The 16125-nt window shown below is 41.3% G+C and overlaps 1 protein-coding gene across 1 annotated transcript in view; it reads left to right on the top strand.

Moving 5' to 3' along the window:
* Positions 1-10042: 10042 nt before the first annotated feature.
* The window catches only part of CDK19 (cyclin dependent kinase 19), a 179609-nt gene continuing 173526 nt past the window's right edge, over positions 10043-16125 (top strand). Inside the window, exon 1 of the mRNA XM_079939305.1 lies at positions 10043-10394. Coding sequence (XP_079795431.1) covers positions 10267-10394 — 128 coding nt within the window. The 5' untranslated portion in view covers positions 10043-10266. The remainder of the gene's footprint in view (positions 10395-16125) is intronic.

The raw sequence follows: 16125 nt of genomic DNA, 5'->3' as shown, positions 1-16125 counted from the left end.
AGAATAGGAAAACACCTACCACATAGCCTAACACAGTTACTATAGGCGAGTTTGAAATATTAACACTGAGCTTCCTAATCACCAAATCAAAAAGGAAAACTCAGTAAATTACATAAGGAAATTATTCCAGAGACAATTTCCTTGGTATTAAGGTCCAAAAGGAATGTATCACATAACATAGGTCCTTTTCCAAGGAGCATCAAACAATTTAATGGGATATATTTCAAGGGTGCAATTAGAAAGTAGTTGTTAAGAAAATGAAAATGTGACTTTTAAGGGGTCTATGGTTCTTTATACTTGCAGACTAAATACAGATGGAATATAGACTGAATTTTTTCTTCTTCCTTAATTACTAAAACCCAGCAGAGGCTGAAAAAAATTCTTAATAAGCTTTTTAGAAATGGATTATCTCTAATTCTTGGAAGACTTAATTTACACAATCAGAGGAATATTTTATGTATCAGGTACAGACGGGGATGCTAAAACTTCAGGCAGAATTCTTCTAATCTCTATAGAAGGCATGTAGACAACTGGAAGAAAATATTCTTTTGTACCTACCAATAGGGACCAACCCTTCATCAGCTTATAAATATTATTAACTTGCTCTTCCCATGAGGTTCACTCTCAGTAAAATAAATGAAGGTGTATATAGATATTTAAAACCTCCCAACTTAAGCCATTTGATATCTTATGTTTTATTATGATTTAAATATGAAAATATTAGCATAGAATTCCTATGAATTTCCTAACAGTTTAAAACAAAAATGCATGATCAGAAATGTTTGGGAGATACCCTATATGAAAAATATTATGGCAAATTATCCATAGTTTATAAACTATTGTGAGGTTTTTTGTTTGTTTGTTGTTTACTCCACACTATAAATGGATATTCCTTTTTATTAATACAAATTAGATCTATACCATTCTTTTGTTTTTTAATTTGATTAATTTATTTATTTTTGGCTGCGTTGGGTCTTCGTTTCTGTGCGAGGGCTTTCTCTAGTTGCGGTGAGCGGGGGCCACTCTTCATCGCGGTGAGCAGGCCTCTCACTGTCGCGGCCTCTCGTTGCGGAGCACAGGCTCCAGACACGCAGGCTCAGTAGTTGTGGCTCACGGGCCCAGTTGCTCTGTGGCATGTGGTATACTTCCCAGACCAGGGCTCGAACCCGTGTCCCCTGCATTAGCAGGCAGATTCTCAACCACTGCACCACCAGGGAAGCCCTATACCATTCTTTTAAATGGCTGCAGTGTAATCCACTGAAGGGATATGCTATTATTTATTTAACCATTATTTAAACTGTTTCTAACTGTTATCATAAAAACCATAGTCACGTTCATCTTTGTACATATAACTGCACACTTGCCTGATTCTTTTCTTTTTTTTCCAGTTAGGTTAGTGCTTTATTTCTTCATTCTCTGTAGAATACTGATTCTGTAACACTGAATACCGTCTGATATGTATCATCAAAACAAAACTTTCACTTTATGAAAGATTAGCAAAAATATCAGCAAGGATATAACTAGTGCATTTACTAAAACATATCATAATCATAAAACCAAATGATCACACACAATAATCTTCATATATGACATACCATTGATATTGTTCCTGTTCAACAAATTTTGGATTTCATCCTTATTATGTTTCAATACTCTTATTGATTTATTTTAGGTTCAGCTAATAAAGAATTAACATTTCAGAAGTGTTAAGACTGATTAGTATCATTGCTAACATATATTAATCACCTGCCAAAGACACTAGCTCGCCTGATTTTTTTTAAATTGAAGTATAGTTGATTTAAATATTGTCTTAGTTTCAGGTGTACAGCACAGTGATTCAGTTTACAGGAAAAGGGTGCAAAAAGGGGTAGTGACGTGACAGCATTGGAGAAGAGGAAGGAAAATACCAGAGGAAATGACAGAGCAAAATGAATGAAAAATACCCACAACCAGACACATCCCTGTGAAAGATTATATCTTCAAGATTACAGAACAGATGCTAAACATTTCTATGGAAAAAATAGGACACTTAAAAAGGGGTAAAACAGTCTTATAACACATCTGAACCACTGAATGTTAGAAAGTAGTGGGGGTAATGCCTTCATGGTTCTGAGAAAAATTCATTTTTAACTTGGAATTGTATACCCAGACAAAAAAAATAATCAAATATAAGAATGTGGAAAGCAACCAATCTAATCCTTGCTCATTGAGGAGGTCATAGACTATCTGGGAAGAAAGACAGATAAACATGGTATGCATAAGATAAGCAAAGTGCAGAGAGGTCTCACAGGCTGTTACCAGTACGGATGAGGGGCACCCAACCTAGACTGGGGGAGGGAAGAGAAGACTTCCTGAAAGAGATGATCCCGAGTTGAGCCTTAAACCATGAGGAAACAACTTAGTAAATCACTTCAATAAATTTCCTTGACTTAGATACGACTGTTAAGAGAAATTTTATCCATATTCAAATTTGACTTCCACATAGCTTATAAACTGGTCATGACTAAGGGCATAAGCATTAAAAAATTCATGACTTTGCTTACTAATTCCATCACATATGCAGTGAACCTGATATGCAAGATTTGCAGCTCAGTTCTCCTCACGACTAACCCATTGGAAGCTGGGCACACCGATCTTTCCTTTTTTTAAAAATTAAATTTATTTATTTATTTATTTTTGGCTGCATTGGGTCTTCGTTGTTGCGCGCGGGTTTTCTCTGGTTGCGTCGAGTGGGGGCTACTCTATGTTGTGGTGCGGGGGCTTCTCATTGCAGTGGCTTCTCTTGTTGCGGAGCACAGGCTCTAGGTGCGAGGGCTTCAGTAGTTGCAGCACGTGGGCTCTGTAGTTGTGGCTTGTGGTCTCTAGAACACAGGCTCAGTCGTTGTGGTGCACGGGTTTAGTTGTTCCGCAGCACGTGGGATCTTCCCGGACCAGAGCTTGAACCCACGTCCCCTGCATTGGCAGGCAGATTCTTAACCACTGCACCAACAGGGAAATCCAACCTTTCCTTTTGACTTGAACAAACTGTTGAAACCATCACTTTATTCTTTCATTCTCTACCTATGTCAAATAAACTCATTTTTTAAATGTTTAGATCAAACTTTTCAAATTCCTTACTGGCATGTGATTAGGCCCTATTAATTTCTGGGTGGTTATCATTTATTTGTTTTTTTGTTTAACACCTAGGGCAGGCTGCATTCTGGTGTCTGGGAACAATTCATGCTATAGTGGGGCTAAGAAATTTAAAGAATGAAAGGATAGGGACTTCCCTGGTGGCACAGTGGTTAAGAATCCGCCTGCTAGTGCAGGGGACACGGGTTCGAGCCCTGGTCCGTGAAGATCCCACATGTTGCAGAGCAACTAAGCCCGTGTGCCACAAGTACTGAGCCTGAGCTCTAGAGCCCACGAGCCACAGCTACTGAAGCCCGCGCACCTAGAGCCCGTGCTCTGCAACAAGAGAAGCCACCGCAGTGAGAAGTCCGCGCACCGCAACGAAGAGTAGCCCACGTGCAGCAATGAAGACCCAACGCAGCCAAAATAAATAAATAAATAAATTTTAAAAATCAAATTCATTAAAAGAAAATACATGTAGCATAAAATTTATAAAACCAAAAAAACCACAAAATAAAGCCCAGTCTGCGGATCCCAAAGATCCCCTCTCACTCCCACTGAATGTGGTGTGAGTTAAGTCAAGGACCATTTTCTTCCCTTTTTCAGGATGGCCCCTCATTCAGAGACAGAGTCAAAGCTCAGGCACTATCCTGGGTTGAATAGCGTCCCCCCCAAATTCATGTCCACCTGGAATCTGAGTGTGATCTTATTTGGAAATAAGGTCTTTGTAGATGCATACAAGTTACAACAAGGACATACTGGATTAGGTTGGGGCCTAAATCCAATATGACTGATGTCCTTTTAGGAAGAGGGGGATTTGGACACAGACACAGATGAAAGAAGGCCATGTGAAGATAGAGCCAGATGTTGGAGTTATGCTGCCACAAGCCAAGGAATGTCGAGGCTTACCAGCAACCACCAGAATCTAATGGAGAGGCATGGAACACATTTTCCCTTTGGGCCCGTAGAAGGAACCAACCCTCTGTACATCTTGATTTCAGACTTCTGGCCTCCAGAACTGTGAGAGAATAAATTTCTTTTGTTTTAAGACACTCAGTTTATGGTAATTTGTTACAACAGCGCTAGGAAACTGACACAGGCATCAACCTCTTCCTACACCCTATCAGCAGCAGGTGGGTATCCCTCCCTTAGTCTGGCCTGCATCCTCATCCAGTAGGGAGAGAGGTCTGATTCTTAATTCCATTGCCTCCCATTCCTCTTCTTCAGCTTCCCTGACATTGACTCTGTACTGAAGAGACCAGAATCTGTTTCTCCAACAGCCTTTAAGCTTAGACCATCCTTATTAAAAGGAGCTTTGTTCTCAGACTTTAAACCAATGTTTAAGTAAAATGAATATGCCTCCCAGAAGCATAACAGGTATTTACATGTAAAATCTGATTGGCCAGAGAACTGTTGCTGGTTGAGTGGAAAGAGCAAAGGCAAGGAAGGCCTCTTATACATACTGAGACAATGAACATCTCAGTGGCAGTGGCAACTATAAATTTTCTGTATTTCATAAGCTCTATGACTCTTCCATGCACTGAGAAAGGGGAACTAGTGACTGATATCAACCAAATATGAAGAAAAAAAAGCAGAGGCAGTAATTTTAACATATAAAATAGAGTGCGACAAAAGGATAAATGTCTCATTGGGATACTTTGATCTTGATAAATGACACTGATATTTGGCAGTGCAGTCTTTGTTCTCTATTGTCTTAGAGACTGGGGATTAAATCCTATCATTGACTGACTACACAAACTATCCTCCTGGAGCCTCAGTATTTTTATCTGTAAAATGGAGATAATGCATACCTTCCTCCCATGGTGGTTGTAAGGATTATATATTTAGCTAGCTTATACAAAATGCCTAGGATTCAGTAAATGTTAACTCTCATTCTCACTCCACTTACTTGCCAAAATCATCATTCCTTCTTCAAGCCCCCTGCCCTTACTGCCACCGCTTTTTTTCTCTGCATTTGATCATGCTTCCCATGTCATATAGAAATGAAAAGTTATTACGGATCTTCCTTGATTTACGATGGGGTTATGTCCCATTAAGCCCATCGTTAAATGGAAAATATTGTTAAGTTGAAAATGTGTTTAATACCCCTATCCTACTGAACATCATAGCTTAGCCTGGCCTACCTTAAATATGCTGAGAACACTTACATTTGCCTAGAGTTGGGCAAAATCATCTAACGCAAAGCCTATTTTAACAAAGTGTTCAATATCTCATGTAATTTATTGAACCCCGTACTGAAGAGTATTGGTTTCACCTTTTCTTTTTCCACCAGCTCTTTTCCTTCAATATATGAAAAGTTCCTATAATGAGTATCACCTCACACTGGTCAGAATGGCCATCATCAAAAAATCTACAAACAATAAATGCTGGAGAGGGTGTGGAGAAAAGGGAACCCTCTTGCACTGTTGGTGGGAATGTAAATTGATACAGCCACTATGGAGAACAGTATGGAGATTCCTTAAAAAACTAAAAAGAGAACTACCATATGATCCAGCAATCCCACTCCTGGGCATATACCTGGAGAAAACCATAATTCAAAAAGACACATGCACCACAATGTTCATTGCAGCTATTTACAATAGCCAGGACATGGAAGCAACCTTAATGTCCATCAACAGAGGAATGGATAAAGAAGATGTGGTAAATATATACAATGGAATATTATTCAGCCATAAAAAGGAATGAAATTGTGCCATTTGCAGAGATGTGGATGGACCTAGAGACTGTTACACAGAGTGAAGTAAGTCAGAAAGAGAAAAACAAATATCGTATATTAACGCTTATATGTGGAATCTAGAAAAATGGTATAGATGAACTTATTTGCAAAGTGGAAATAGAGACACAGATGTAGAGAACAAATGTATGGATACCAAGGGGGGAAGGGGGGTGGTATGGATTGGGAGATTGGGATTGATATATATACACTACTATGTATAAAATAGATAACTAATGAGAACTGACTGTATAGCACAGGGAACTCTCCTCAATGCTCTGTTGTGACCTATATGGGAAGGAAATCCATAAAAGAGGGGATATATGTATACATATAGCTGATTCACTTTGCTGTACAGCAGAAACTAACACAACACTGTAAAGCAAATATATTCCAATAAAAATATATATATGAAAAGTTCCTTCCCCTTATTAAACACAAACTAATAACAAAACTCTGAACCTCCCTTGACCATGGTAGCTACAATCCTATCTATCTTTCTCCTTCCTTTTTAGCCAAGTTTCTACTTTTTTTCATTTAAATTTTATTTACTTACCTTTTGAAAAGGCAGTATTTCATGGATCAGAATTCAGAAAGGTATACAGTACAAATTCTCCCTCCTACCTCTGATTCTCAAGCACAGTTTTCCTTCCCTGAGCAAACAGTTTCTTGTGGTCCTTTTACAGATAAGTCATGCATACACAAGAAAGTATGTATTTTTTCTTTTGTATAAAAATGTTAGCATATTATGGACACTCTCCTGATTCTTGCTTTTTTTTTCACTTAAAAATATATTGATATCTTGGAGGTCTTTCCATTTCAATACCTAAACAATTTCCTCATTGATCAGGTCTTCTGAAAAGTAGATGCCAAGATGGGATTAGACCTGTAAGACACTTATTGGAGGAAATGCCTGTGAGGAAGAGAACGGGGGTGGGGTGGGGGGGTGGGGAGCTGAAGGAGCTGTCAGATCGTGAGGCTAATCTGCCCCTGTGAAGGAGAGAGGGAAGGAAGGAGGGTTGGGTAGGCAGTGACTCAGACTGCAACAGAGTTCAAAGGAAGTGTCAGACAGGCTTATGCCTGGGGAGTCCTTAAGCTCAACTCACCTGTCAGAGGAACTCCGCATCTTTCAGGAATGGACCTGCCTATGCAGCACTCCCAGCATAGTATCCTGCTACGGTCAGTCATAGGCTAGGAGCAACCGTTGGGGACTGTGGCCTCATTGCAAATGCAGTGGTAGATCCAGAGCTTAGCAACTGGGGCTTTCTTGCAAGGAGGAGATTTGAGAGGCATATTTCATAGCTTGTGAATTATTTTTAGGGCTGCATAATAATCCATTGGTGCATGTGCCATAATTTATTTATCCAGTCCTTTTCTAATGAACACTTTTGTTGTTTCCCAGCCCTTTCCTAGTAGAAACAATGCTCAATGAATAACCTTAAGTTGTATCATATTGCACACATGGGGAATTCCACAAACTGGGCTCCTGGGGAAGCAGACCTTGATATGGAGATTAACATGTAATCAGTTTATTACAGAATGTTGATGGGATCAATCTCGTGGAAGGAAAAGGAAGAAAGCAGGATGGGGGAGATTGAGAAGTTGGTCTGCAATGCATTCTCAGTGACGGCCTGAGTCAGCCCAACAGGGAGTTCTGAAGATAGGATCAGGGTTGTCCTGAAGTGGGGTGAGAGGTCTGGGCCTTTATATCCCTGCATTAATCAGTCATTGGATGTAGGGTGTTCCAGGAAAATGGTGAGGTGAGGTGAGATGAGGTGGCTCTTTAGACAAGGCAATTCCTGAAGAGGGCTGAGAGCTGAAGGCTGCGGCAGCACTCCCAGCAGCTTGGGGGAATAGTACATCCTTTAGTCCTGAAGGGGTGTGTATCAGAGCATCTGCCACAAGGAGTATAATTGTAGGATACTGTTATGTAATTTTGATAGATATTGCCAAACCAAAATCTAATGTATGTATTGGTACATATTTTGTGAATATATACTTCCACTGGCAATGCAGGAGAATGTCTGTTTCCCCCATCCTTGGTAACAACGGTGTGGTCAAACTCTTTTTTTTTTTTTTTTAAAGATTTAATTCTATTTATTTTTGGCTGCATCGCTCTTCGTTGGGGTGCGCGGGCTTTCTCTAGTTGCGGCGAGCGGGGACTACTCTTCCTTGTGGTGCGCAGGCTTCTCACTGCGGTGGCTTCTCTTGTTGCAGAGCACGGGCTCTAGGTGCGCAGGCTTCATAGTTGTGGCATGCATGCTCAGTAGTCGTGGCACACATGCTTAGTTGCTCCGCGGCATGTGGTATCTTCCTGGACCAGGGATTGAACCCGCGTCCCCTGCATTGACGGGCGGATTGTTAACCACTGTGCCACCAGGGAAGTCCAGAAGTATTTTTTTTGAATACACAATATTGATTACTTCTTGGCTCAAAAGTCTTCAACGGCTTTTTATTGCCTATAGAATGAGGAAATCTAAAGCTTCTGCTTGACATATATAGGTCTTCATATTCTGACCTCTGCTTATCTCTCCAGTCTCTTCTTAGCCATCATCTTTTCCTGTCTTAATCTGTAATGTTCAAGCTATTTGCATTTGTCAGAATATATCAGGTTCTGTCAATGATATATACACATGCCATTCTGCCAGAAATAATTCTTTGCTACTTCCCCACTTGTCCTTCAAATAAGACTATTTAAATTTTGGCTGAAAACTACCCCCTTAATGATGCCTACCCTGACTTCTGGAAGTCCTCCTATTCTACTATTGCTCTTTGTACCCACATAGTTTTTAATTTGTTTGCATGTTTATTTTTTCAATACATTTTAGTCCCTGATGGAAAAGACCAATTTTCATCTGGTATCTCCAGCACTTATCATAGTGCTTGGAAATAACAGAAACTCAGATACTTCATGATTTACTTCAAGATCTGAGGAAGTTTCCCAGGAAACATTGTTGTAGTAAGTAAACAATTCCCCCCACCCCTCTCTCTAGTTTTCCAGGTTTCTTCCAAAACCTAGCAGGCGGGTCACTACTATTAACTTTCCTTACCACTTCAGGTAGAATTGACTATTTCCTGCTCTATGCTCCCACTGAATGTGGTGTGTAAGTCCCATCCTAGCACCAACCATGTTTAAGATTGCATCCCAAACATTTGCTACGTTTTATGCATGCAATAATGAATCAACGTTCACCTTGATAAAGGAGACTTTCTTAAACATTCTAGGACAACGACACCATTATGCATAAACCGTAAAAATCCCTTTACAATCCAACCCAAATGATTGTTTTCAAAACGCTGCGTTCCGCAGGCACCTTAATTGTCCTTAGATGGCCAAAAGCTTGGCTGTGGGAATCACATATGGTAAGAGGAGACCATCACTAGAGCGCCAAGAAAAGGATGATTGGCTGACTAGGGCGCAGAAGTTACATGTTCTCTGGCCGATGCTAGAAGTAGGAAACCGCTGAATGTTCAGCTTTTGAAATACGGTTTTTGCATCGTAAAGAAAAAAGATTATCCTATCAGGAAGAACCTAGCACATCCAATTACCAATCAAGAGTCGGAAAGAAGCCAAAGCCTGGGGATACCCACGCACCAACGAGGACGTCATTCTCTCTTCTCCGCCAATGAGCGGCTGGATGGGGGCGGGGTAAGAGGCGGGACAATTGCTACAAAAAAACAAACAACAATCTTCAGTACAACTGCCCTAACCACAGTCCTTCCCTCGTAAACCACTGGAGCAAGCTCCTGGGCAAGGCACTTGTTAAACACTTTCCACTCTCCTTCTCGCACGGGGGCAATTATAATAGAGTACCTTCCTTGCACCAGAACAAGCGCCTTCTTTCCACCAGCTCCCACAAACTCGCAGAAAGCACACCACAACTTTGCACTTTCTACCTTAACAAGAACTGGTGGTAGTCCAACGCTACCTGAGGGGGGGCGGTCTCAGTGCGCAGGCGTGCACGCCTTGTGAAGGTGGGGCTGTAGTGGCCCACGGCAGCCTGGGAGTTGTATTTCCTTCAGCCGCAAAACTCAAGCCATTCTTGAGGCCCGAGGAACTACATTTCCCAGGAGTCTCCGCGATCTCGGGGCGGGCGGGCTGGTTCGTTAATGAGCTCGAGGAAGCCGCGGCGCGGCCCACCAGGTTCCAAAACAAGGAAATGAAGGGGGGAGGCGGGACTGGGGGTTCCTGCGGGAGCTGCCGCCGCCGCTGCCGCGGAGGAGGAGGAGGAGGTGGAGGAGGTGGTTGCCGCGGCCGCCGAGGAGTCCCTTGCTGAAGGCGGATTGCAGGGCGGCGGGCGGCGCGCGCGCGCGCCCGAGAGGTGGCCCGAGAAGTGGAGCGGCGGTCGCGGGGGGAGGAGGAGGAGGGACTGAGCGGCGGCGGCCCCCGCGTTCCGGTGCCTCTATGGGGAAAGCAGACAATGGATTATGATTTCAAGGCGAAGCTGGCGGCGGAGCGGGAGCGGGTGGAGGATTTGTTTGAGTACGAAGGGTGCAAAGTGGGACGCGGCACCTACGGGCACGTCTACAAGGCGAGGCGAAAAGATGGGTAAGAGCAGGGGCGGGGGGGAGTAGGCTTGCTCGGGTCCTAGCTCTGCCCGCGACCGCGCGGGATGGGTGGGTCGGAGCCGGGTCGGGCCGTGCCCGGGGGGCGAGGCGGAGGTGGTCGCGGGGCCGCGTCCCGGGGCAGACTCTGAGGGACGTGGGTTCTGCTCGCCCCCCGCGCGGCCCCGTCGCACCCCTTGAACTCCCGCGGCGCAGCCCGGTCGGGGGGCGTAGGTCTGGTCCTGCGGGGCGCCCTCTGCGTGCATGGAGCTGGCGGCGGGACTCGAGTTGGGACCTCGGTGGGAGGTGGAGTTTGTGGGTGTCTGGTCTCCAGGGGAGACGCGGAGGGCTGGGAGAGCTCTGCCGAGGAGTTGCCGCTCCGGCCTTGGGCTGGTGACGGTCGTGGTGGAACTTCCAATCGGCTGAGCGCCTCCCGGGGGCGGCGGTTTGAAACCTAGCCGAGGAGTCCGTCGGCCGGCCGTGCGTCTGGGTCCTCGCCAGCCTCACGGATCTGAGCTGTTGGGCACCTTCGCCCTTGGGGCCAGCCAACCCGATGGCCCCTCCGCGCAGTCTCTCAGTCCCAGTCGTATACCCGGCCACTTCTCCACGCCGCTTCGCCTGCCTCCGATTTCGATTTCTCACGTTCTCAGTTCCGCACCTTCCCTCGAATGTAGGACCTTCTGAGAGATTAACCGCGTTTTGCTCGCAGAACTTCAGAGTTTGCTCTGGTAGCTCCTTTCCCCGCACCTTGGGTATTCTTAGGTCCTCCCCTCCATCCTCTGCCAAATGACTGCGTGCTGAGGTTTATGGGGCACCTAGATTATCCAGAACGGAATTCGAGTAACACAGTGGGTCTGAACCTTTGTCTTCCTGGGAGTTGAGGGAGAATTGTAGGAACCCCTTAGGAAGCCCTTACTGATTGTTCTCATAGGAGAAGGAGAGTTGGACGTTGTATTGAGAATGCCTATCCTTCGTACTGGAGGGCACACGGCTCGTACTCCAGGACAGGTGGAACCAGTTCTCTGCCTGCGAAGGATGGGTTAAAACCATTCGTCACCTCAGGGCCCATCCTGGCAGGAGTTCCCCTTCCCCAGCGTTAGGGAGCCCGGGAACATCTGCGTATCCCGCTTAAACTTTAAAGACGATCAAACTATGTGGATGAGTTTTTAGCATCATAGCGAAACATTTCTGAATGAATTGAATATCAGCCACAGTGATATTAGTAAGACCTGAAGTGCTGCTTATCGTTCTGCACACTCTCTGGGTTGATTGATGAACTCTAGGACCAAAGTAGGTAGGGGGGTTTGTGTATGTGTGCGCGCGCGCGTGCGCGCGCATGGTGAAAACTACAAGGTACTTTACAAGTGTAAAGGATTATCATTATTACAAATAATTTTTTCTCTTGTTGTAAGTGAACGGACCCCATAGTACTCAGTTGTTTGTAAACTTTTCTCGTAATTCCTTAGTTAATTGCCAGGTGTCCTTGGATGAGTGTCTTGGAATGTGAAGTACTATAATTAACTTGTGTTTTGTCTTTGGAATATCCACTTTACTTGTTATATTGGTGTTCCTGTGGGAATCTTATCAGATATATTTGGAGAAAGCACATCTAGCTTTCCTATTTCGGCACTGGCATTACAAAACAAATCAGAGGCGGTGTTTTTCATACTCCTCATGCTAACTTTGTAATATATTTGGACTGGAATTTTAAAAATGTATTTTAATTTTGTTTCTAAAAAAAGTTTTTTTTTGTTTTTTTTTTAGCAAGCAGCTTTTAAGAAAAGCTAAATTCTGCTTCTGAATTGTATTTGGATAGCACGGGCTACAACAAAGAACAGATAATTTAATTCCCGCTTATATTTGTTCTTTGAATATTTTCCCCTCTAATAAAATTCTTGATTTGAATACACTTCCTTCTTGAGTGAAATTTGTTTAATTAGAATTAATAAAGCTTCTTTAGTAGAGTAAGATCAGTTTGTATATCTTCAAAATATATGCTTTTAAAAAAAACTTTCAGGATCTGAAAGCATTACTTTAAATCACTAAATTACATGTAAGAAAAATCAGTATAAAGTTTTTTTTTCTTGGACCAAGAGTCTAGTTGAGATTTAAGGCTTTATAGTAAACACCCACGTCTCTTGTGGGTTGGTAGCAGGATTAGTTTTATGTTCATTGATACCGGTGATTTGAAAGAACAGAAAGTTTTTAGTAATGGTTCTAAACTGATACAGATTCGCATAGTAAAGGATTTTACACTCAGATCATAGTAAATTACAGTATAGCGCTTTCCAGAATTTATTTTGGTTAACTCAGATGTATAATGCTATTTTAGGGAGCAAGAGAGAAATCACGTGAGTACCTTAAAGAGGAACTATTCTGGTGTATGTAATGTAGCATATAATCCCAAAATTGTTCAGGTCTCTAGAAGAAACACTGGAAGAAGTAATGTAACATAAAACATCATTAGAAAAGCCTCTGCTTATAGTTTAATACTAGAGTTCACAGAACCTTAGAATATTGTTTCCCTTGAAATATGACTTTAACTTAGGCTGTATTAATTATGCTACATAAATTTATAATGGACTGGAAATGCAAGATTTACATCTGGGTTTTTCACCTTTAATAGCAATGTTATTTGTTCCATCTTTTTGTTTTGAAGGAAGGGGGTCTTTTGACCCAGCTATCCTTTTTTTTTTAAATAAAAAATCAGGCTTAGAAGTTATTCTTGAAGAGAAACCAGTTTAGAATATTTCTAGACTTTTTATGAGCAAGAATTTGTAATACAGTTTTCAACATTAGGAAAAAGTCACATAACAGTATGGTTACAAATCTCAAGACCATATTTATCAAGTTTGAAACACTTCTTGTTTTGATTGATAAAGGAATATTGTTAAAAAGTTCTTTTGTGAATAAGAGGTTCAGGCAAACATGATTCCATAGACTAGTGTTATGTCTGAAAACTGTTGTACCCAACAATACTACCATTCAACTTTGCAGACATTCATTTAGTCTTTTGAACCACTCCAATAAAAGAATGCTGCTTTTTGGAGTTATTTTGAAATATAGTAATTGAAAGTGAAATGGCTGACAGAGTTACCTTACTGAGTTTCAGTTTTGCCTTAGGGTTTCAGATGAGAAGTAGTTGGTAACTACATGTTTTAATGTCTGTCATGAATCCTTCACAATAAGTGTAGTATGTTTTTAACGGGTTTTTCACATTTTGTTCGTAGTTAAAATAGATAATTGTATTTGCATTTTTTTGGAGACCTCCCAAAGATTAAAGATGTATCACTGTGATCATAGTATTTTAGAGCTTTCAAGAGTTTCATATCATCTAGTCTAATTTCTTCTTTTTACAAATTAGAAAACCAGAGCTTTTAGAGGTTGTCATGCCCATAGTCTTGGCAAAGACAAGCCTGTAATCCAGATCTCTTGACTCTTGAGCTCTTGTATTTCCTAATGTGTTTTCCCTCCTAATACCTTGGGAGAAAAAACAAAAAAGACCACATTGCTTCCACTTTTGACAATCTTATTGTATAAACTTCTTCCATGCAAAGGGTACTATATCTGTACTGAAAAATATGGAAAAGGGAAAGTATCACATATCAGGGGCATTTTAAAAACATAGGAGTTTAGGCCTGGAGATTCTACCACATGCAGTTGCTTCTCTTTATCTGGTTTCTCTTCATCTTCAGTCTCATTACTTTTGGCCATCATCTCTGATTTGCATAATAGCCGAATTGGTCTCTGCCATTAGTCTTCCCTCACTGTAGTCCAAGATCCAAGTTGCTGCCAGTGTTAACAAAATAAAATCAATCATGTCATATCTCTTCTTGTAAAGCTGTATATTCTCTGTGGCTCATACGGTTACATCAGATCTTAATTCCCTAGTTTGGCGTGTAAAGCCATTTGCATTTGGATCTTAAAGTCTTTAGTCTTTACAGCCTTTACGCCTGCCACCACCTCCCTCCTTTTTTCCCAGTGTGTTCAAGCCATATGCTTCTGTAGCATTCAACTGCTCATTTTTTCCCTAGGATTTGCTAAGTCCTTTTCATGTCTCATTTTCTTTTTCTGCACTCAAACCAGAATGGTGTTGCTCTGCCATTCCTTTCTTCCTTCCCCCTCCCACAAACCTGGGAAAGTCCTGCTCCCACTTCAATACCCAATTCAAATAGCTTTTCTTCTAGAAGTCTTCCCTTAGTTACCCAGTGTACTCATTATCTGTGCTTCTGCCCCTCTTGTTCTTATGTGTATAATATCACTGTGATACTAGTCTGCTCCATAAACTATTAACTACAAATGGATCATCATCATCCTGTTTCCAGCAACTTGTACAGGGTTGGGTATGTAAGCACACTCAAAAATTGTATTGAATTAAAAAAAAATGCCCTAAATTGGAAAACATATGTATATTTGTTCTGGTAAACATACTTAACTGGTGTTTTCAGTAATTGTTTTGAAAGCCTGAAATATGGGGATGCTACATGAGATAAGCAGTTCAATGTAAATATTTATGTAACATTAACTAGGTCTAGTGTAATTTTTTCTGTAAGAAATAATGTGCTGCTTTTCAAGACAGTTGATACACTTCTTGTAATAGTTTGATAAGTAACATGGGTAATTTTTTGAATTATTAAGCACTTTTTTTCTTCTTAGGCCAGTTCTTCTAAAATTGCTAGACTGTAGTAATCTGTCTTCTGTGCTTTACTAGCGATGTTATAGAGATGCTTAGAAAACGTCAGCATTCAAACATATTTTAGGAAATTTTCTGGTATTATGGATTCATGTTAAAAAAACCTAAATACTTTTATCACTTAGTAAATCAAGTGGACATCAGCTTGTTTAATTGGTTCTTTATGCACTGCAAGCCTTCAGAACTTTGTTTTTGGAGCCCAGGGGAATGTTCTTTTCAATGAAATCTGATTGTCTAGAGCACTGGCTGACAAACTTTTTCTGTAAAGAGGCAGAAACGAAATATTTCAGGTTTTGTGGGCCATACCTACCATCTATGTCACAATTACTTGAATCTGTCATAGTAGTGCCAAAGTATCCACAGACAATGTATAAATGAATACAAATTAGAATGTGTTCCAGGAGGAAAAAAAAAAAAGGTGGTGGGCTGTATTTGGTTCACAGGCTTTAGTTTGCCAGCCCTTAGTCTAGTGCAGTGATGTCCAGTAGGACTTTCTGCAATGATGAAAATGCATCTGTGCTGTCCAGTATGGCAGCCACTAGCCACGTGTGGCTCAAGAAATGCAGTTAGTGTGACCGAGAAACTGGCTAGTAGCTGTGATATTGGACTTCTCAGGTTTAGAGTTTTTTGGAACAAGCGGCTTAGCAACACAATTCGTAAATCCATGAAGTGACCTTTTAATAAAAACGTATAACTGATGGTGTGGACAAATGAAATAGGAAAGTTTGTATTTTTTCTTTCAAGTAATAGAAAATTTGAGGCTGAAGTAGTTTGATAAAGCAAACTAATACTTGAACTGAAAAGCTGTCAATTTGTGAATGGAATCTATCAAGGATATTTGATTACTATTCAAAAAAAAGTATTTCATTTTACAAAAAGAGCATATGTGTTTAGTAAGTAGTAAATGTGTGTGCATAAAAAAGCTTATATAATCTGGTTGCCACCCTCCATGTTTTGCCAAATCTGTAATTTGTGATACATTCAATGTGTTTGTTCCGAGTATTCTGATGCTTCAATAAATTCTTCAATGGCAAAAAAAAAA

The sequence above is a fragment of the Stenella coeruleoalba genome, assembly GCF_951394435.1.
Source record: "Stenella coeruleoalba genome assembly, chromosome: 12".
NCBI classification, from domain to species: domain Eukaryota; kingdom Metazoa; phylum Chordata; class Mammalia; order Artiodactyla; family Delphinidae; genus Stenella; species Stenella coeruleoalba.
Note: the sequence above shows the minus strand (reverse complement) of the source record. Positions and strands in the feature narration are given on the sequence as shown.